The 22857-nt window shown below is 46.9% G+C and overlaps 1 protein-coding gene across 1 annotated transcript in view; it reads left to right on the top strand.

Annotated features, from left to right (window-relative positions):
* Positions 1-22857, top strand: part of tbc1d13 (TBC1 domain family, member 13) — a 59225-nt gene that overhangs the window by 28337 nt on the left and 8031 nt on the right. Inside the window, 3 exon segments of the mRNA XM_038781788.1 lie at positions 4319-4479; positions 7994-8051; positions 21266-21367. Coding sequence (XP_038637716.1) covers positions 4319-4479; positions 7994-8051; positions 21266-21367 — 321 coding nt within the window.

The following is a 22857-nucleotide window of genomic DNA, read 5'->3' on the forward strand; positions in this document are numbered from 1 at the left end:
CACACCTCCACCCTATCCCCGTAATCCAATAACCCCACGAACCTTTTTTGGACACTAAGGGCAATTTAGCGCGGCCAATCCATCTAACCTACACATCTTTGGACTGTGGGAGGAAACCGGAGCACCCGGAAGAAACCCACGCAGACACTGGGAGAACGTGCAGGCTCTGCACAGACAGTGACCCAAGCCATGAATCGAACCTGGGATCCTGGAGCTGTGAAGCAATTGTGCTAACCACTGTGCTACCGTGCCACCCTCACTGTGTTGTATCTTGTTGACCCAAGTGTTGTAACCTCGCTGTATGTGGCTGTGTCAGATTTTGCTTGATATCCTGTCCCCTGTAACAGCTTGTTGGAGGTGCTATATGAATGCAGGTTCTTGTATGAAGGCAGCAAAAAAATACAAATTCCATTAATCTGTTGACAATTATCACAAACTGAACACAGGCAAATCCTTTTTCATCTCCGTTTTAAATGAAGAACCCGTTCTTTTTTTTTAGTTTTTTCCAATTGAGGGGCAATCCACCTACTCTGCACATGTTTTGGGTTGTGGGGGTGAGACCCACGCAAACACTTGGAGAATGTGCAAACTCCACATGAACAGTGACCCAGAGCCGGGATCGACCCCGGGTCCTCTGTGCCGTGAGGCAGCAGTGCTAAGCACTGCACCACCATGCCGCCTTGAAGGATCCTTTTTTTTAAAAACGTTGTCCCCTAGTTCTCGACTCTCCCACAAGGGGAAACATCCTCTCAGCATCCATCTTGCCAAGTACCCTCAGGATCATATAGATTCCAACAAGATCACCTCTCCGATCTTCTAAACCCCAGTGGATAGAGGTTCAGCTTGCCTATCACTTGTCCATACGATAACGCTGCCCACTAGCCCAGGCATCAGTCAAGTGAACCTTGTCAATCTGCTTCTTTGTCCTTTCTTAATTAGGGGAACCAAATCTGTACTCTTGTATGGTCTCACCGGAGTTATCTATTGGCAATGATTACGCGGCGACCAACATGAGGAAATTAAATGAGAAATTTAACGTTGGGGGAAAAAATGACAAGTGTTCCCAAAAATAGAGACAACAGTAAATAAGGTTAAAGGATAGAAAATAGTTGTGCTACCTATTCCCTATAAAACTGCCTTGTCTAACTTAGTGGTTAGATTTTTTACTCATCCAGAATACCAGGTGACAATATGCTTCCCCCAGGGCCAGCTGACTGGTGGTGATTTAACCTGAGGGTCACCACACCTCGAGTGAGAGGCAAGGTTGAGAAGGTGGGACCTTCATGAACAACCTCAGCCACCACGGGGATTGAACCTGCGCTTGTTGGCCTTGTTCTGTATCACAAACCAGCTGGCCAACCACCTGAGCTAAACTGTCCGTACGTAACAACTCTCGGGCGCATTTATGTAGCGCCTTTAGTATAATAAACTATCCCAAGGTGCTCCACCACAACGTAATCTGACAACCAACAGATTCAAAGAATTAAACATTAGTTTGGTGACCATAAGATCGATCAAAAAGCTGTCTTTAAGGAACCACTTGGAGGGAGAGGTTTAGGGAGGGAATTCTAGGTCTTGGTACCAAGAAAGCTGAAGACAGTGTTATGGGCCAGGGTTTAGAGAACCCCAAAGTGTATCATGGAGTTCACCTAACCCACAACCTTTAATAGATTGTGGTATGGGAAGCACATGGCCCACTCTACAGGTGTGGTACAGCAGAAATGGAAAAGTATATTTTTAAAGCAAAACAATGTTTATTCTATGAACTCAAGTTAACTTTTTTTAAACATACAGTGAACATCTTAGCAAACATCAATTCAAATACAACCCCCAAAGAATACAACACTAAGTAATCCCTAATAACTTCCCAAACAACATCCAGAAGAGAGAAGAAACACCTTTTAACAGAAGCACATTAGGTTTACATTCACTACAGAGAATATTTATAATTCTGAATTCACCAAATGATCAAGAGATAGTCTTTTCATGGCAGAGAGATCAACAGCACACCTGCTCTGTCTGGCTTCAACTCCAACACTGAAAACGAAACTAAAACACGCCCTGCAGCAAACAGCCTAAAACGAAAGTAAAAAGCTGACCGACAGCCCAGCTCCACCCACACTCTGACATCACTGCAGTAGTAAACACCCATATTTTTTTTTTCCTTAAATTTAGAGTGCCCAATTAATTTTTTATAATTAAGGGGCAATTTAGCTTGGCCAATCCACCTAGCCTGCACATCTTTGGGTTGTGGTGGCGAAACCCACGCAAACACTGGGAGAATGTGCAAATTCCACATAGACAGTGACCCAGAGTCGGGATCGAACCTGGGACCTCGGCGTCGTGAGGCAACGGGGCTAGCCCACTGCGTCACCATGCTGCCCAACACTCATTTCTTAAAGGTACACTCACTACAGATATTTATATAAACACTAATTTCTTAAAGGTACACTCACTACAGATATTTATATAAACACTAATTTCTTAAAGGTACACTCGCATGACACAAGTCACTGGGAGGGCGTTGGGTCGACACAATAGACCAAAATTGAAAGGTGCAGAGATCTGTGGGTTGTGATGCTGGAGGAACTTTACAGGTGGGAAGAGATGAGGTGGTGGAGGAATTTGAACATGAGAATTGTCAAACAAAGTTACTTAAGGACAGCAATCATTGTAGGTCAGTGAGCAGGGGAATGGAATTTGATGCAAGTCAGGATCCAGGTAACAGAGTTTTATATGAAGTCCAGGTTATACATGGGGGAATGAAAAAGAATTGGTTAATAGAACACAGGAGAAGTTGAGTCTAAAGATGAGACGAGCATGGATGAGGGTTTAAACAGCAGATGGGCTGAAGAAGGGTCAAGATGGGTGAGAGTAAGGAAGCAGAAGGTGACCATTTTAGATATTTTATGTGCAAAAGTCAATTGAGCAAGTTTTTTTTTTTATAAATTTAGATTAGCCAATTATTTTTTCCAATTAAGGGGCAATTTAGCGTGGCCAATCCACCTACTCTGCACATTTTTGGGTTGTGGGAGCGAAACCCACGCAGACACGGGGAGAATGTGCAAACTCCACACGGACAGTGACCCAGAGCCGGGATCGAACCTGGGACCTCAGCGCCGTGAAGCGGTTGTGCTAACCACTAGGCCACCGTCAATTGAGCAAGTTGACTGTGCAATGGATTCCAAATGCTGACCTGAATGGGATTACTGAAGGATTTGGGTGGGGCGGACATAGAGAAGGTGTCTGATAAAAGCAAATTACTGCGGATGCTGGAATCTGAAACGAAAGCGAAAATGCTGGAAAATCTCTGCAGATCTAGCAGCATCTGTAGGGAGAGAAAAAAGCTTTGACAAAGAGTCATCGGACTCGAAACGTTAAGCTCTTTTCTCTCTCTACAGATGCTGCCAGACCTGCTGAGATTTTCCAGCATTTTCTCTTTCGCTAGAGAAGGTGCCTCCAGGGCTGCACGGTGGCACAGTGGGTTAGCCCTGCTGCCTCACGGCGCCGAGGTCCCAGGTACGATCCCGGCTCTGGGTCACTGTCCGTGTGGAGTTTTCACATTCTCCCCGTGTTTGCGTGGGTTACGCCCCAACAGCTCAAAGATATGCAAAGTAGGTAGATTGGCCACGCTAAATTGCCCCTTAATTGGAAAAAATGAATTGGGTACTCTAAATTAAAAAACAACTTGTGGAGGAGCCAAATACAAAACAAAATGAATGTACGGTGGTCACTAATCCAGGAAGGGATTTGGGCAGAATTTATTCCATCGGTGTGGCTGCTCGCTGCCACATAGGGCGGCATGGTAGCACAGCGGTTAGCACTGTTGCTTCACAGCACCCAGATCCCTGGTTCAATTCCCGGCTTAGGTCACTGTCTGTGCGGTGTTTGTACGTTCTCCCCGTGTCTGTGTGGGTTTTGTCCGGATGCTCCGGTTTCCTCCCAAAAGACGTGTGTTAGGTGAATTGGATATTCTGAATTCTCCCTCTGTGTACCCGAACAGGCTTCTCCCTCTGTACCCGAACAGGCGTCGGAATGTGGCGACTAGGGGATTTTCACAGTAACTGCATTACAGTGTTAATGGAAGCCTACTTGTGACAACAATAAAGATTATTATTATTGTTATGGAGTCGTTGAGGCATTTCATTTTTTTATTTAGCGAAAGGGGAAAGGCAATGGAAGATATCTCAACGGTATTCGATTAATTAGGGTGGGTATAGCAAGGACCAATGGGGCTGAACGGCCTGTTGCTATTTGATTTAATATTTCAGGCTGGGTGTCTTGTGATTGATGTGCATTTGTACATTTTATGCTTCAGCAAGAGCAGAACATCAAGCCACAGTTTTTCGCCTTCCGCTGGCTCACGTTATTATTGTCCCAGGAGTTCCTCCTTCCCGACGTCATCCGAATATGGGATTCCCTCTTTTCAGACATCGGCAGGTTCGATTTCCTCATCCTGGTCTGCTGCGCCATGCTGATGTAAGTCAGAAACCTCATGGATTTTCGGTTGTTGGTGAAAGATCTTCTTTCAAAAGGTGCAGTTCTTCCTTTTCTAACCGGAGGCCGACCAATTTGTGTTTATGGGGAGAGTGCTGCCAGGGCTGTCTGTTAATCAAATTCATCAGTATTGTGTCACGGACGCATTAAAGCTATTTCCCCAAAGTCGCCCATCAACAATGTGGTGCGTGTAGGGGTGTGTGTGAGCGTACGTACCCTTAGAGTGAGTACATTAATTTAAAAACTAATTCTGCATCAAAACCAAGGAAAAGGTCAGTTCATTTCACTCTCTCGCTCTGAAAGTTACTAATACCTCAACATCCTTGAAGTTGAGCTGTCTGAAGTGCAGCTTTTGAAGTTGTTTGATCGTCTCTGTAGCTGCGACGGCTCCCGTTGTTGAATTGCTGGAGCTTGCTTTAACAGATGAGCTTAGTTGTGGAATCGGGGTTTACAGGAGGAGTGAAGGTTCCTTACTTCTGATTTTGCAGGCCTGGCATTTTCAAACAGCCTGGTTATTTACCGAGGCCATGGCTGTTTCTTCAAGGTGGTTCCCTGTGGATATGCCATTTCCTGCCCCCTTTGGTCCTCTTTGCAGGTAAGGCAAGATGGCTACCATTGTCATGTGACCTGTGCAAAAAATGCTGAGTCACTTCCCATATTCCATTACACGGATCCAAAATCTCTTTGCCCCCTGTAGCAATCAAACGGGTTGAGATTGGTCACACTTAGTGGCTTATAGTTAGTGTCTGTGTTTTAAGGAAAAGCCATCTAGTCAATGAGTTTCTGTTTGCTCTTTTGGGACACTCGTTGAATTTCAAATGTGTATATATATCTGAGAATGTCTCCTCTTTGGCAAAAGGGGTTCCAGCCCGAATCCACAAGAAGACAGTCAGATCTTTAAATTCAGTCAAAAGTTGACCACATTTGACCTTCAAAACTGTTTCTAGAAGTTTATTATGTCATAACTGTGCACAGCAACTTGGTTGGCCTGTTTAATCCGAAGTCCTACATGTCACCCACCCTACTAGGACAGATGTTGTTGGGTGCCATTAATTGAAACCCGTTAAAAGGTATTTCCTCTATAATCAGCAGAGAATTTGCTAGAAACTCAAACTGCACATCGGATAGATTGTTATTATTCTTGAGGATTTTACATCTGAAAGATTCTCCTTCGAAAGAAGATGGAAGCATTTTGTTAGCCTTGGACACCAAAGTTTTATCGTTTCGTCTTTATTAGATTTGGCCAATTTTGAAAAGGGGTCACGCAGGCAGAGTACAGTAGAATCGAGTATGGTCGCGCATCCATTAGATTCAGCTACAGCTGTTGCACCACGCACTTCAAAGGTTGTGCTAAAAACTCAGCATCACAGCCTCGACATGTTAATGAGTTCTCTACCCACCCCCCTCAAGTCCCTTATTCTTCTCTTACAGACTAAGTATGAGATGGAGATGCCAGCGTTCGACTGGGGTTGGCACAGTAAGAAGTCTTACAACAGCAGGTTAAGGTCCAACATGTTTATTTGGAATCCAAACAAACCTTTTTTCTTTTTTTTTAAATTCAGAGTACCCAATTATTTTTTTCCAATTAAGGGGCAATTTAGCGTGGCCAATCCCCCTACCCTGCACATCTTAGGGTTGTGGGGGTCAAACCCACGCAGACATGGAGAATGTGCAAACTCCACACGGACAGTGACCGGGGGCTGGGATTTAAACCCGGATTCTCCACGCCGTAGCCCCAGTGCTAACCACTGTGCCACCGTGCTGCCCTGATTCCAAACAAGCCGGTTGGATTTTAACCTGCTGTTGTAAGACTTTTTACTGAGATCCTTATTGGCACCTTCTTACCATGAAGCCACAATTGATCCAATCAACTGTTAAGACTTTATACTCAGCTGTTGTTGCGTTATCAAAATTGACCGTTCTCCTTCCATGTTTCGTCACAATTGTGACCGATGCAATAGTGCGTGTTGTTCTGAAGCTGCATTCCAGTGGAAGACTTAACGCTGATGCATTCTTAGTGATAGAGCTGGGGCACAATATTTGAAGCGATTTCTTTTTTTTCTGTATGAAATGAGGATAGAATGTGGAGATAGCAAGTGTAAATGATCCTGGGATAAAGATCGACCTTTGAAAGGTTCAAACTTCCTATATTTGTGGTTTGCTTGGAACTGCTCAATTCCTTTTAGTTTACTTTTGAAAAGGGATTCAATCCGTCGAACCAGTGGTGAATACATTTATTATGTCAAAATTATTTAATAAGGGATAATTGATAGTGGTGTAGTGGTGATGTCACTGGGTGAGTAATCCAGACGGCCCAGGCTAATGCTCTGGGGACAGGGGTTCAATTCCCACCACGGCAGCTGGTGGAATTTAAATTCAATTAATAAACTCTGGAATTAAACAGAAAATCCAAGTCTCGGTGCTAATGAAGCCATTGTCAATTGTCGTTAAAATCCATGTGGTTCACTAATGTCCTTTAGAACAATACAGCACAGGAACAGGCCCTTCGGCCCTCCAAGCCTGTACCAGTCATGATACCAACCTTTTTTTAAAAAAATATAAATTTAGAGTACCCAATTATTTTTATTTCCAATTAAGGGGCAATTTAGCGTGGCCAATCCACCTAACCTGCACATCTTTGGGTTATGGGGGTGAAACCCACGCAGACACAGGGAGAATGTGCAGACTCCACACGGACAATGGCCCAGAGCTGGGATTGAACCTGGGACCTCAACGCCGCAGTCCCAGTGCTAACCGCTGTGCCACATGCTGCCCCCATGATGCCAATCTTTGCCAAAACCCTCAGCACTACCTTGTGCCATATCCCTCTATACCCATCTTATCCATGTGTTTGTCAAGATGCCTTTTGAACGCCGTTAATGTAACTCCTCCCACAACCTCCCCTGGCAACATGTTCCAGGCACTCACCACCCTCTGCGTTTTATTAAAAAAAAGCCTGCCTTGCACATCTCCTCTAAACTTTGCCCCACGGAACTTAAACCTATGTCCCCTGGTGATTGACCCCTCTGCCCTGGCAAAGAGTACCTGCCCATCCACTCTACCCATGCCCCTCATAATCTTGTAGACCTCTATCAGGTCGCCCCTCAACCTCTGTCTTTCTAATGAAAACAGTCCGAGTCTATTCAGCCTCTCCACATAGCTAACACCCTCTAAACCAGGAATCGTCCTTGTAAACCTCCTCCGCACCCCCTCCAAAGCCTCCACATCCTTCTGGTAGTGTGGCTTTCCTTCAGGGAAGGAAATCTGCCGTCCTTACCCAGCCTGGCCTACATGTGACTCCTGACCCACGGCAATGTGGTCAACTCCATTACAGTGGAAAGTGCAGTTCAAAGGGCAATTAGGATGGGCAACCAATGCTGACGTTGCCAGTGACATCCGCAAAGGGAAAATTTGAGTGTTATGAAGAGCACGTCAGGGCAAGATTTTCTTTAAGTGATTATCGCTCATTAGTGTCAACCATCTGTTTTTCTTCCAGTTTGATTCGGGATCAGCTGCTTGCTGGAGACTTCACGATAAACATGAGGTTGCTGCAGGTGAGGCAATTCTAAAATTACTTTGAAGGTTGTCTAGATTTTCTATGTTGCAGCAAAAGTAAGATCTCAGCCAGACTGTATCCTGCCGCAGCTGTCACATTTTCACACTGCTCTCTGAAAGTACAGCGTAAAGGATCTGCCAGCTAGTTAACAGCTCGTTAAGAGCGGTGATCTAACTGCTCAATCTATGGCCATGACCATTTCTGTTTACCAGCTGATTTTGGTAGATTAGGAGGTAGAACATCTGGGGGTTGCCGGGGCGGGGGGGGGGGGGGGGGGCTGCTCTCCCGTAGCCCATAAGACGAGGGGGTGGTGTAACCCCCCCACCCCTGGGAATCCCCCTGGATGTCAACTCTGAGCTGCAGATATGATCTTTACAAGGGCTGGTTTTGCACACTGGGCTAAATCGCTGGCTTTTAAAGCAGACCCCAAGCAGGCCAGCAGCACGGTTCAATTCCTGTACCAGCCTCCCCGAACAGGCGCCGGAATGTGGCGACTAGAAGCTTTTCACAGTAACTTCATTGAAGCCTACTCGTGACGAGCAATTTTTATTTCATTTCCCTCACAGACTGTCTGGGGTTGGGTTTGAACTCCTGCACCTTCTCTCTCGGGCGAGGTAATGCTATCCCTGAGCTAAAAGCTTATTTTGCTCTTTAGTATGGAAGGTATGACTTGTATCAGCAGAAGCACTTTTTTTTTTGTATAACTTCATACAGAGCTGCAGCTGGCCATGGTCCTGACCTTGGTGGCAGAGTTAACTGCCCCTTGCAAAAGCCTAGAAACTAACCTGCAGAGGGGAGTTTCTTTTCTTTTATAAATTTAGAGTACTCAACACTTTTTTTTTCCAATTAAGGGGCAATTTAGTGTGACCAATCCACCTACCCTGCACATCTTTTGGATTTTGGGGGTGAGACCCACACAAACACAGGGAGAATGTGCAAACACGGACAGTGACCCGGGGCCAGGATCGAACTCTGCACCGTGAGGCAGCAGTGCTAACCACTGTGCCGCCCTTGCAGAGGGGAGTTTCTACAACTGGAGGGAACCTGTTGCGTCCAGGCTAGAGCACCACAAGGGATATCCTCACTATTTGTGCGCTAGCCCCAAACTGTGGGGACACTGCAGCAGCAGAAAGACTGTCACAGCACCTTTAAATTCAATGGTAACTTTTCAAATGGCAATTGGATCAGGATTTGAAAGGGAAATATTTTGAGGGTTGTGATGAAAGAGGGAACATTGGGACTAATTGGCTAGCTCGGCACGGGTGTCGCACATTCACTGTGACATCATTGATGAGGCATTTGTTTCCTGTTACTGTCGCTACCGCACAGACCTCCTCTTGTCTGTAGCTGGTACAGTGTTGGCAGATATACCTACCGCTGGGCGGAGGTGGCCCTGTTAGTGTCTCCCGGTTCCCCACAGAAAGTTCCCCCACTCGCTGCTCATGGCGGTGTTCTGTGTAAAACTCGCCCAACTGGGACAGCGGGATTGAGGGTAAGGTGCAACGAGGCCTGGGTGTCCTGGTACACCAGTCGCTGAAATGAAGCATGCAGGTACAGCTGGGGTAAAGAAGGTAAACGGTACGTTGGCCTTCATAGTGAAAGGATTTGAGTACAGGAGCAGGAATGTCTTGCTGCATAGTTACCATTAAATCTGCGTCCAGTGCCTTCCGGTGCTGTGACAACACTGAATTGCAGCATTTCTGCTGTGTAATGTCCCCACAGTTTGGGTAGTGAGGATATCCCTTGTGCTCTGGCCTGGAAGCAGCAGGTTCCTTCCAGTTGTAGAAACTCCCCTCTGCAGGTTAGTCTCTTGAGTCTTTGCAATTATGAGCCCACACCTGGAGTATTGTGTGCAGATTTGGCCTCCTTATCTCAGGAAGGATGTTCTTGCTGTAGAGGGAGTGCAGCGAAGGTTTACCAGACTGATTCCTGGGATGTCAGACTGACGTAAGAGAAGAGATTGAGTCGGTTAGGATTACATTCGCTGGAGTGAGGGGGGGGGGCGGGGGGGAATCTCTCTCAAATCTATAACGGGACTAGACAGGGTAGATACAGGGAGGAGGTTCCCGATGGCTGGGCATTCCAGAACCAGGAGCAACAGTCTGAGGATACGGGGTAGACCATTTAGAACGGAGATGAGGAGACATTTCTTCACCCAGAGAGTGGTCGGCCTGTGGAATTCGCTGCCACAGAAAACCAGTGAGGCCAAAGCATTGTTTTCGAGAAGGAGTTCGATGTAGCTCTTGGGACTAAAGGGATCAAAAGACCTTGGGTCACTGTCTGTGTGGAGTTTGCATGTTCTCCCTGTGTCTGCATGGGTTTTCTCCGGGTGCTTCCGTGGTCCAAAGATGTGCAGGTTAGGGGATTGGCCGTGTTAGAATTGCCCCTTAGTGTCCAAATAGTGTCCAATGGTTAGGGGATGGGGGATTGTGCCTAGGTAGAGTGCTCTTTCAGACAGTCGTGCAGTCTCAATGGGCTGAATGGCCTCCTTCTGCACTGTAGGGTTTGTATGATATGGGGAAGGCGGGAAACAGACTATTGACTTGGATGATCGTGATAAATGGTGGAGCAAGCTCGAAGGGCTGAATGGCCTACTCCTATTTTCTAATTGAACCCATAGGTTTTTCAGATGTGCCTGTCCTTCCCTCTAAAACCAGATACTACAGCCATAGGCCTGTCAAATCCATGAGTGGCTGGTTAACAAGGAGCTAGACCAAATAGCTGTTGCAAAAGAACATTGTAGGGTTATAGAACTTGAATCGTGCAACCCAGAATGAGATCATTTAGCCATGTCCATGCTGGTTCTGTGTGAAAGCTATCTTATTAGTCCTACAGCCGTGTAAAATTCTCTTTTTCAAGTACTTGGCCAGTTCCCTTTTGAAAGTTACTATTTAATCTTCCACTGCCCTTTCATGATGTGGAGATGCCGGCATTGGACTGGGCTGAGCACAGTAAGAAGTCTGACAACGCCAGGTTAAAGTCCAACAGGTTTGTTTCAAACACTAGCTTTCGGAGCACTGCTCCGTTCTCGGGTGAATCACCTGAGGAAGGAGCAGTGCTTCGAAAGCTAGCGTTTGAAACAAACGTGTTGGACTTTAACCTGGTGTTGTCAGACTTCTTTCACTCCCCTTTCAGGAAGTGCATTATAACTCGCTGTATTTTTTTTAAAAAAACAAGTCTTTTGGCTTTTTTTCTAATTATCGTAAATCTGTAGCTTTCGTTTCTGACCCTCCTGTCGGTGGAAAACAGGTTCTATGATTTTGAACGCCAATCGTATCCTGCCTTCGCTGCCTGTCGAGCAATCCAACCTTCTCCCTTCTCTCCATGTAACTGAATATCCTCTTCCCTGGAATCGCTCTGAATCTCCTCTGCACCCTCTCCAAGGCCCAGACATCCTTCCTGTGCCCAGAATTGGACGCACCACTCCAGCTGAAGCCTACCAGTGATTTATAAAGGCTCAACATAACTTGCTTGATGTACCCTTGTCTCTCTTTCTCGAGCCAAGCAATCTGTCTGCTTTTCTTGTTTAAACAACTTTGTCAATTGTTCTGGCACCATCAAAAATTTGTGTCTGTAATATTGGCATTGCTTGAGGTCGGCACCCCCACCCCCTCTTCTCTATCCAGAGGAGTTTGGGAAAGGACCGGGCGGCACAGTGGTTAGCACTATGGCTTCACAGCGGCAGGGTCTCGGGTTCGATTCTCGGCTTGGGTCACTGTGTGTGGGTACGCTTTGGGGCTGGTGGTATGGGGTGGGTTTATGAGCTGGGTAGAGGGTGCAATCTGCAATGGATTAGTCTTTGGAATTGTAGGTGAAAAAAGACCAGGGTTTATCTCATTTGCCCTCCGCCATTTTGGTAGTCGCGCAGTGAGGATGAATTTATTGACTGGACTTGTGCCCTATCACTAGGACATGTGGTTCTGGAATGCCAACATGTGGCACCTATCTCTCGCTTTCTTTGCTTCCTTTTACTTGTCCCTTGTCACTGTTTCCAACGCGATTCAGCAAATTCATCGAAATGGGCTATAGAAGCTGTCATTCTTAAATCTACATAATCCTCTAGAAAGACAAAATGTTTTGATGCCCGATGGGTGTAGTCGAAGACTGGGTTCGTCCAAGTTCCTGCCGTTAACTTCTCCCGCTAGAGCATTTGGAGGAAGTTGCACATAATTTGATCTCCTGTGGGGCTGATATTTGTGAAGATAGTTTGAGTGCTACCACTGGATGGTGAGCAGTGATGAGATTTCCATCCCACACTGGAGATGTCGAGGGCAGCACGGTGGTGCAGTGGTTAGCACTGTGGCCTCACTGCGCCGAGGTCCCAGGTTCGATCCCGGCTCTGGGTCACTGTCCGTGTGGAGTTTGCACATTCTACCCGTGTTTGGGTGGGTTTTGCCCCCACAACCCAAAAGATGGGTTAGGCAGGTCATGCCTAACTAATTTAGTGGAATTTTTTGAGGACATTACCAGTGCAGTAGATAACGGGGAGCCGATGGATGTGGTATATCTGGATTTCCAGAAAGCCTTTGACAAGGTGCCACACAAAAGGTTGCTGCATAAGATAAAGATGCATGGCATTAAGGGTAAAGTAGTAGCATGGATAGAGGATTGGTTAATTAATAGAAAGCAAAGAGTTGGGATAAATGGGTGTTTCTCTGGTTGGCAATCAGTAGCTAGTGGTGTCCCTCAGGGATCCGTGTTGGGCCCACAATTGTTCACAATTTACATAGATGATTTGGAGTTGGGGACCAAGGGCAATGTGTCCAAGTTTGCAGATGACACTAAGATGAGTGGTAAAGCGAAAAGTGCAGAGGATACTGGAAGTCTGCAGAGGGATTTGGATAGGTTAAGTGAATGGGCTAGGGTCTGGCAGATGGAATACAATGTTGACAAATGTGAGGTTACCCATTTTGGTAGGAATAACAGCAAACGGGATTATTATTTAAACAATAAAATATTAAAGCATGCCGCTGTTCAGAGAGACTTGGGTGTGCTAGTGCATGAGTCACAGAAGGTTGGTTTACAAGTGCAACAGGTGATTAAGAAGGCAAATGGAATTTTGTCCTTCATTGCTAGAGGGATGGAGTTTAAGACTAGGGAGGTTATGTTGCAATTGTATAAGGTGTTAGTGCGGCCACACCTGGAGTATTGTGTTCAGTTTTGGTCTCCTTACTTGAGAAAGGACGTACTGGGGCTGGAGGGTGTGCAGAGGAGATTCACTAGGTTAATCCCAGAGCTGAAGGGATTGGATTATGAGGAGAGGTTGAGTAGACTGGGACTGTACTCGTTGGAATTTAGAAGGATGAGGGGGGATCTTATAGAAACATTTAAAATTATGAAGGGAATAGATAGGATAGATGCGGGCAGGTTGTTTCCACTGGCGGGTGACAGCAGAACTAGGGGACATAGCCTCAAAATAAGGGGAAGTAGATTTAGGACTGAGTTTAGGAGGAACTTCTTCACCCAAAGGGTTGTGAATCTATGGAATTCCTTGCCCAGTGAAGCAGTTGAGGCTCCTTCATTACATGTTTTTAAGGTAAAGATAGATAGTTTTTTGAAGAATAAAGGGATTAAGGGTTATGGTGTTCGGGTTGGAAAGTGGAGCTGAGTCCACAAAAGATCAGCCATGATCTAATTGAATGGCGGAGCAGCCAGATGGCGGAGCAGCCAGATGGCCTACTCCTGCTCCTAGTTCTTATGTTCTTATGTGCAGGGTAGGTGGATTGGCCATGCTAAATTGGCCCTTAATTGGAAAAAATGAATTGGGTACTCTAAATTTATAAAAAGAAATATAGAAAAATGAGTATAGTTGTGCAGCTGTAAGGGGTAACGGCACTTTGTAGAAGAATGAACAGCACTGTAATTGGAGCTCTGAGGAGTGGTGCTGCTGTGGAGCTGTACTACTGATTGGAATTCTCAAAATTGCCATCCTTCTAAACTCTCCAGACCCTGATGGGTGGATAATTAACAAGTCAGCAGCTACTGAGACACAGGAGAGCCAGAAGGAATGCTATTCAAAGTCCTACATTGAACACCGGTTGAAGAGCAGGCTTCAGGACAGATTGGTGTGAAAAGATTATTTTTCTTGGGGATATGAACATGGCCAGCATCTGTTTACCTGTCCTCGGAGGTGGTGGTTGAACTGCTGCAGTCGATGAGCTAGTCAGGGTGGTGGTCTTGTCACTGGACTAGTAAAGCAGAGACCTAGGTTCAAATCCCGCCATGGCAAATGGTGAAATTTGAATTCAATAAAAATCTGCAAATAAAATGAAACTATTGTCGATTGTCGTAAAAACCCATCTGGTTTACTAATGTCCTGTTGGGGAAGGAAATCTGCCGTCCTTACCCGGTCTGGCCTACGTGTGACTGTGGACTGTACAGCAATGTGACTCTTAAATGCCCCCCGGGGATGTGCAATAAATGCTGACGTAGCCGGCGACGCCCACATCCCATGAACAAAAAAAGCACTGTGCAGTTTGGGGGGAGGGGTGGGCTCGGTCCAGGCCAAAAGGAGGTGTGGGTGGGTGTGGTGCGGAGGACCCGCTGAGGGGTGTCCCGTGTGAGGCTGAGTCTTGACTTTTTAAATATTTTCTCTGGAGTTTGAAGAATCTCAATACTTTCAGAATAACTTAAGGGTAAAACTGGCAGAATAGTTAGTGATTCAAATCGCTTCTGACGGATGGTTCCCGGCCCAGCACAGTTGTCCAGAGGAAGTCAGCACTTCTGGGGAAGTTGTTGGGTCAGCCGAGTGGGATTCCCCAGCGTATCGTTGGGACCAGCTAATTGAGACACTGGGGAATCAGCACGTTTATGGGCCATTGTTTATCAGACTGGAGGATTTTTTTAATAAACATTTTATTGAGGTATTTTTGGTATTATAACAACAAAATAAACATTATACATGAAACTATAAACATAGTGCAAAAGCCGTCCCCCTCCCTTCCAGGTCCCACCTTTATTAACCCCCTACTCCAAGCTAAACTAACCCCTGCCCTTCTGATGACGATTAATTTTCTGCGAAGAAGTCGACGAACGGTTGCCACCTCCGGACGAACCCTAACAGTGACCCTCTCGAGGAGAACCTGATTTTCTCCAAACAGAGAAAGCTCGCCATGTCCGAGCGCCAGGTCTCTGACCTCGGGGGCTTTGAGTCCCTCCAAGCCAATAGCATCCACCGCCGGGCTACCAGGGAAGCAAAGGCCAGAATGTCTGCCTCTTTCTCCTCCTGGATTCCCGGGTGTTCCGACACCCTGAAAATCGCCACCTCTGGACTCGGTGCCACCCTCGTTTTTAACACCCTGGACATGACATCAGCAAACCCCTGCCAAAATCCCCTAAGCTTCGGACATGTCCAGAACATGTGGACATGGTTCGCTGGTCCTCCCGCACATTTTGCACACCTGTCTTCCACCCCAATGAATAGAACATTACAGCGAAGTATGGGCCCTTCGGCCCTCGATGTTGCGCCGACCTGTGAAACCATCTGAAGCCTATCTGACCTACACTATTCCATTTTCATCCATATGTCTGTCCAGTGACCACTTAAATGCCCTTAAAGTTGGCGAGTCTACTACTGTTGCAGGCAGGGCGTTCCACACCCCTACTACTCTCGGAGTAAAGAAACTGCCTCTGACATCTGTCCTATATCTATCACCCCTCAATTTAAAGCTATGTCCCCTCGTGTTTGTCATCCCCATCTGAGGAAAAAGACTCTCACTGTCCACCCTATCTAACCCTCTGACTTTCTTATATGTCTCTATTAAGTCACCTCTCAGCCTTCTCCTCTCTAACGAAAACAACCTCAAGTCCCTGAGCCTTTCCTCGTAAGACCTTCCCTCCATACCAGGCAACATCCTAGTAAATCTCCTCTGAACCCTTTCCAAAGCTTCCACATCCTTCCTATAATGTGGTGACCAGAACTGCACGCAGTACTCCAGGAGCGGCCGCACCAGAGTTATGTACAGCTGCAGCATGACCGTGTGGCTCCAAAACTCAATCCCCCTACTGATAAAGGCTCGCACACCATATGCCTTCTTAACAGCCCTATTAACCTGGGTGGCAACTTTCAGGGATTTATGTACCTGGATGCCGAGATCTCTCTGTTCATCTACACTACCAAGAATCTTGCCATTAGCCCAGTACTCTGCATTCCTGTTATTCCTTCCAAAGTGAACCACCTCACACTTTTCCGCATTAAACTCCATCTGCCACCTCTCAGCCCAGCTCTGCAGCTTATCTATGTCCCTCTGTATCCTATAACATCCTTCAGCACTATCCACAACTCCACCGACCTTCGTGTCATCTGCAAATTTACTAACCCATCCTTATACACCCTCTTCCAGGTCATTTATAAAAATGACAAACAGCAGTGGCCCCAAAACGGATCCTTGCGGTACACCACTAGTAACTGAACTCCAAGATGAACATTTGGCATCAACCACCACCCTCTGTCTTTCAGCTAGCCAATTACTGATCCAAACTGCTAAATCACCCTCAATACCATACTTTCTTATTTTCTGCAATAGCCTACCATGGGGAACCTTATCAAACGCCTTACTGAAATCCATATACACCACATCACCCGCTTTACCCTGATCCACCTGTTTGGTCACCTTCTCAAAAAACTCAATAAGGTTTGTGAGGCATGACCTACCCTTCACAAAACCGTGTTGACTATCGCTAATCAACTTGTTCTTTTCAAGGTGATTATAAACCCTATCTCTTATAACCTTTTCCAACATTTTACCCACAACCGAAGTAAGGCTCACAGGTCTAAAATTTCCAGGGTTGTTTCTACTCCCCTTCTTGAACAAGGGGACAACATTTGCTATCCTCCAGTCTTCCAGCACTATTCCTGTCGACAAAGACGACATAAAGATCAAGGACAAAGGTTCTACAATCTCCTCCCTGGCTTCCCAGAGAATCCTAGGATAAATCCCATCTGGCCCAGGGGACTTATCTATTTTGACATTTTCCAAAATTGCTAACACCTCCTCCTTTTAGAACATAGAACAGTACAGCACAGAACAGGCCCTTCGGCCCTCAATGTTGTGCCGAGCCATGATCACCCTACTCAAACCCACGTATCCGCCCTATACCCGTAACCCAACAACCCCCCCTTAACCTTACTTTTATTAGGACACTACGGGCAATTTAGCATGGCCAATCCACCTAACCCGCACATCTTTGGACTGTGGGAGGAAACCGGAGCACCCGGAGGAAACCCACGTACACAGTGGGAGGACGTGCAGACTCCACACACACACAGTGACCCAGCCGGGAATTGAACCTGGGACCCTGGAGCTGTGAAGCATTTATGCTAACCACCCTGCTGCCCCCAATTTTGAACCTCAATTCCAACTAGCCTGGTCGACTGAACCTGAGTGTTCTCCTCGACAACATTGTCTTTCTCCAGTGTAGACACTGACGAAAAATATCCATTTAACGCTTCCCCTATCTCCTCTGATTCCGCACACAACTTTCCACTACTATCCTTGATTGGCCCAATCTGCTCATCCGGGCCACTGTCATGTGAGCTCGGTGAGCGACCTTCAATTGTACCAGGCTGAGCCTGGCACATGTATCAGACTGGAGGATTATGGACAAGGGTGTCCCTGAATCGTCAATGCTAGGACCACAGCTTTTTTTGATATCTGTAAATTACTTGGATATTGGAATATAAGTTTTTTTAATTGATGGAACGGTACCAAACTTCGAGATGTAACCGATCGTGCGGATGATCCACTTCGCCTGCAACAGGCAGAAAGGCGGCAGATGGAATTTGATAGAGAAGTGGGAGGTGATGCATTTTGGCAGAAGGAATGGGGGAAAGATGGTTATAAACCTAATGGCACAGTTCTGAAGAGTATGCGGGGACAGAGAGACCTGGAGATGCATGTGCAACATTGAAGGTGCCAGGACATTGAGAGTGTAGATCATAGAATTTACAGTGCAGAAGGAGGCCATTCGACCCATCAAGTCTGCACCGGCCCTTGGAAAGAGCACCCTAACCTTTTTGGACACAAAGGGCAATTTAGCATGGCCAATCCACCTAACCTGCACATCTTTAGGGCAGCATGGTGGTTTAGCATAAATACTTCACAGCTCCAGGGTCCCAGGTTCGATTCCCGGCTGCGTCACTGTCTGTGCGGAGTCTGCACGTCCTCCCCATGTGTGCGTGGGTTTCCTCCGGGTGCTCCGGTTTCCTCCCACAGTCCAAAGAGAGAACAGTACAGCACAGAACAGGCCCTTCGGCCCTCAATGTTGTGCCGAACAATGATCACCCTACTCAAACCCACGTATCCACCCTATACCCGTAACCCAACAACCCCCCCCCCCCCCCATAACCTTTACTTTTTAGGACACTAGGGGCAATTTTAGCATGGCCAATCCACCTAACCCGCACATCTTTGGACTGTGGGAGGAAACCGGAGCACCCGGAGGAAACCCACGCAGACACGGGGAGGACGTGCAGACTCCGCACAGACAGTGACCCAACCGGGAATCTAACCTGGGACCCTGGAGCTGTGAAGCATTTATGCTAACCACCATGCTACCGTGTTGCCCTTATGTGCGGGTTAGGTGGATTGGCCATGCTAAATTGCCCGTAGTGTCCTAAAAAGTAAGGTGAGGGGGGGGGGGGGGGGGGGGGGGGGGTTGTTGGGTTACGGGTATAGGGTGGATATGTGGGTTTGAGTAGGGTGATCATTGCTCGGCACAACATCGAGGGCCGAAGGGCCTGTTCTGTGCTGTACTGTTCTATCTATATCTATCTTTGGACACTGGGAGGAAACCGGAGCACCCGGAGGAAACCCATGCAGACACGGGGAGAACGTGCGGACTCTGAACAGACAGTCACCCGAGGCGGGAATCGAACCTGGGACCCTGGAGCTGTGAAGCAACAGTGCTAACCACTGTGCTACCGTGCCGTAGTTGCCAAAGATATGAGATCTTGGGCTTCTTACATAGAGGTGGAGCAAACAGATTCTGCTGAACTTTTTAGGAAACCCTGATTAGGTCACAACTAGAGGATTGCAGACAGTTCTTGTCACCACATTTCAGGGAAGATGGCGGGACGTTTGAGAGGGTGCAGAGAAGATTTACCAGAATGGTTTCAGGGCTAAAGGATTTTAACTGCGAGTTTAGATTTATGAATCTGGGGCTGTTCGCCCCGGGAGCAAAAGGGAGATTTGATAGAGGTGCACAAGATTATGCCAGGTTTAGATAATGTGACAAAAACTGGTTCCTCATAGCTAATGGTACACGGGCCAGGACACAGATTTTGGGTTGTGGGCAAGAGACGCAGTGAGGATGTGTGGCTGTACCTTTTTACACAGTGGGTAATAATGACCCGGAACACAGCTGGCAGGAAGCAGAGATGATCAATGATTTCAGAAGGAAATTTGGTGAGCACTTGAGGAAAATAAAGGGAGACCGACAAGATTGCTTTACAGAGAGCCAGCATGGACTCGATGGGCTGAGTGGACACCTGTGCCACAATGGTTATAGGACTCTATTGGATTTTGAAGCAGGAATTTGGAGCCGAGGTTCCAGATCAGCTACAATCATATTGAATGTGGGGGGGGGGGGAGCAGGGTCGAGGGGCTGAATGGCCTCATTCTGATCTTGTATTTCACTATGTAGAGTTGTACCACAGGAAATGGAAGTGACTTAAAAATTATTTCGGGTCCCAGGGTCAATTCCCGGCTTGGGTGACTGTCTGTACGGCGTTTGCACGTTCTCCCCGTGTCTGGGTGGGTTTCCTCCGGGTGCTCCGGTTTCCTCCCACAGACCAAAGATGTGCAGGTTAGGTGAATTGGACATGCTGAATTCTCCCTCCGTGCACCCAAACAGGCGCTGGAATGTGGCGACTAGGGGCTTTTCACAGTAACTTCATTGCAGTGTTAATATAAGCCTACTTGTGACAATAAAGATTATTATAGACTACATATGATCCTTAAACCTACGAAGAATATTGCAGCATCACCAAATAGATCGAGTAGGCAGATTGGTTGCACGGTTATTGTTTTCACAGTTCTCCATTAAGTTCATCAGCAGCTCCAATGCAGCTTTTGTTTAAAATCTAAAATTATAAACGCAATATCTGCCAGCTGACAATTCGAAATGTTAGGATCATCCCCCCCTTCCTTTTTCTAATTCTTCTCCATTTGCATCTTTCTTCAAAAATCATTTACTTCCTTTTTCTGATACCTTTCTGCCTGAGAATGTTGACTTTGTCATTGAGACTGACCATCTGTCAGACACCCTTACCTGTCACCTCAACAGTTCATAAAGGTATTTACTCAGACATTTAATGACGTGCTGCGCTCAGACCTGTTTAACATGTACCAAGATCACTAACTTGTTCCTCCATAACTTGATAATGTCATACTGGATTTTTTTCAAAAACCCTCTGTCCGTAACTTCCTGCCATCTAGACCCGTCTACTCTGTGCTGACGTCCGCATGTGTCTCTGCCCCAGTGTGTCTGTCTGCCTGTGTTTTTCAGTGTGTCCAGCTGAGTCGCTGCCTGTGTCTTTTCCTTTGTTGTGTCTCTGTCTGTCTCAGTCTTTGCCTGTATGTTTGTGTGCCTCACTCTGTGTCGCTCTCTGCGCGTGTGTGTGTCGCTCTCTGCGCGTGTGTGTGTCGCTCTCTGCGCGTGTGTGTGTCGCTCTCTGCGCGTGTGTGTGTCGCTCTCTGCGCGTGTGTGTGTCGCTCTCTGCGCGTGTGTGTGTCGCTCTCTGCGCGTGTGTGTGTCGCTCTCTGCGCGTGTGTGTGTCTCTCTGTGCGCGTGTGTGTGTCGCTCTCTGCGCGTGTGTGTGTCGCTCTCTGCGCGTGTGTGTGTCGCTCTCTGCGCGTGTGTGTGTCGCTCTCTGCGCGTGTGTGTGTGTCGCTCTCTGCGCGTGTGTGTGTGTCGCTCTCTGCGCGTGTGTGTGTGTCGCTCTCTGCGCGTGTGTGTGTGTCGCTCTCTGCGCGTGTGTGTGTGTCGCTCTCTGCGTGTGTGTGTGTGTGTGTCGCTCTCTGCGTGTGTGTGTGTGTGTGTCGCTCTCTGCGTGTGTGTGTGTGTGTGTCGCTCTCTGCGTGTGTGTGTTTGTGTGTCGCTCTCTGCCGGTTCCTGTTTCTAAATTTCCAACTTGTCACCTCAAAGTTTCCTTTCTCGTGAACAAAATGCTTCGATTTTCATCGAACTTGATAAGTGACTTCCTCTCATTAGACAGTGGGTTCCTTTCGAAAAGCAGCACGCTGGGAAGTATCTTTGTGTCCCATCTCCAAAGATCAGGTGGGAGATTTCACTGTCCAAAAGCACCACTATTTGGTGAGTATTAGAGATCTCGAGCATCTTACAGTTTGATTTGACACGGTGGGAGAGTTTTGTAATTCGCTATGAAGTGCTTGCATTTGGCTGAGTTCTTTTTAAAAGATGATGGGGACGGTTACAGGCTGAGCCAATCCTCGTCTGTCTCTTCAGAACTGCTGCCTGATCTGTGCATTTCCAGCATTTTCTATTTTTATCGGTAATGATGTTCTGGACCGATGAAATCCTACACCTTGCAGACTGCAGCGGTTCGAGAAGACAGCTCACTACCGCTTCTCGAGGGCAGTCAGGAATAGACAATAAATGTTGGCCGAGCCAGAGGAGCCCCCATAATCTTGAATAAATCAAAAATCCCCCCTCCAACAGGTCCTTAGTCCCACCCTCATGTGCTTAAAATAATGCCCTCTCTGCTGAAAGTGTGTTTTTATTAATTAGTCTGTACCAATAAAAACAATGTTTGTACATCATCAGATAGGGGGGGTGGGGGGGAGGAAATACTAAATTCCACAATACTCAGTAATTTATTTTCCTGACCTGTGGATGCAGGGGCACTCGATAAAGCTCCAGACACACTATCCGATGTCTGTCCCCATTTTATATCCTTGGGCATTTTCCCCAACACTCCTCCCTCCCATCTCCATATCTTTTAAATGTTTCCACAAAACATCTACTTTTACTGGACTTTATTTTTTAAACTTTTTCTTAGTTTGATGTCGGCATGTTAATTGGGGATGGGGCAGCAACATTGAAAAAGGATTCTATCTTGGGACCAGACTGTTCCACGGAGAATCACGCAGAGTTGAGGGTGCAGAAACTGACCCCATCCCAATGTTTATGCTGCACATGAGCCTCCTCCCTGTCCCCTCTTCAGCTCACTCCATCCAGAAGCTGTTCTGCACATTTCCCCCTCAGGCTTATCGAGCTGCCCACTTTGATGCATCGACATCATTCACCCCAACCCCAACGTTCTCCCCACTCTCTGGGAAAGCTTGTCTTAAATTATTGGACTTATTAGTGACCCGAGTTTTTGAGTACAACCCCTCACCCACCCAATAAAAACTCTATCAATGCACCTCATTATTCTAAAGACCTCTATCTCTGATTTTTCTATCACGGTAACAGATTGCCCTGGGGAAATTGTATTAAGATCGAAGCATTACGGTTACGGGTATAGGAAGGAGAATGTTGCGTCCCAGGCCATCAAAATATCGAAAGCCACTCTGTCTTATTCTTGCCTTAATTAATTGAAAGCTAGGGGGTGTAGAAGACAATGTGACTTCCTGTTGCGAGCTTGTACATGGGACGGGGTATTTATTCCACGTGTGCGATCATGCTCCAGTTCAGCAACAAACCAGAGAAGTGGGAGGTGAAACGAGGAGAATTCTGGGATGCGCCATCTCAAAAGGCAGTGGAAACTGATTCAATGGTAACTTTCAAAAAGGGAATTGGATGAACGGTCAAAAGCGTGGGGGGGGGGGGGGGGGGGTGGG

Source organism: Scyliorhinus canicula, chromosome 21 (assembly GCF_902713615.1).
Source record: "Scyliorhinus canicula chromosome 21, sScyCan1.1, whole genome shotgun sequence".
Lineage (NCBI taxonomy): Eukaryota > Metazoa > Chordata > Chondrichthyes > Carcharhiniformes > Scyliorhinidae > Scyliorhinus > Scyliorhinus canicula.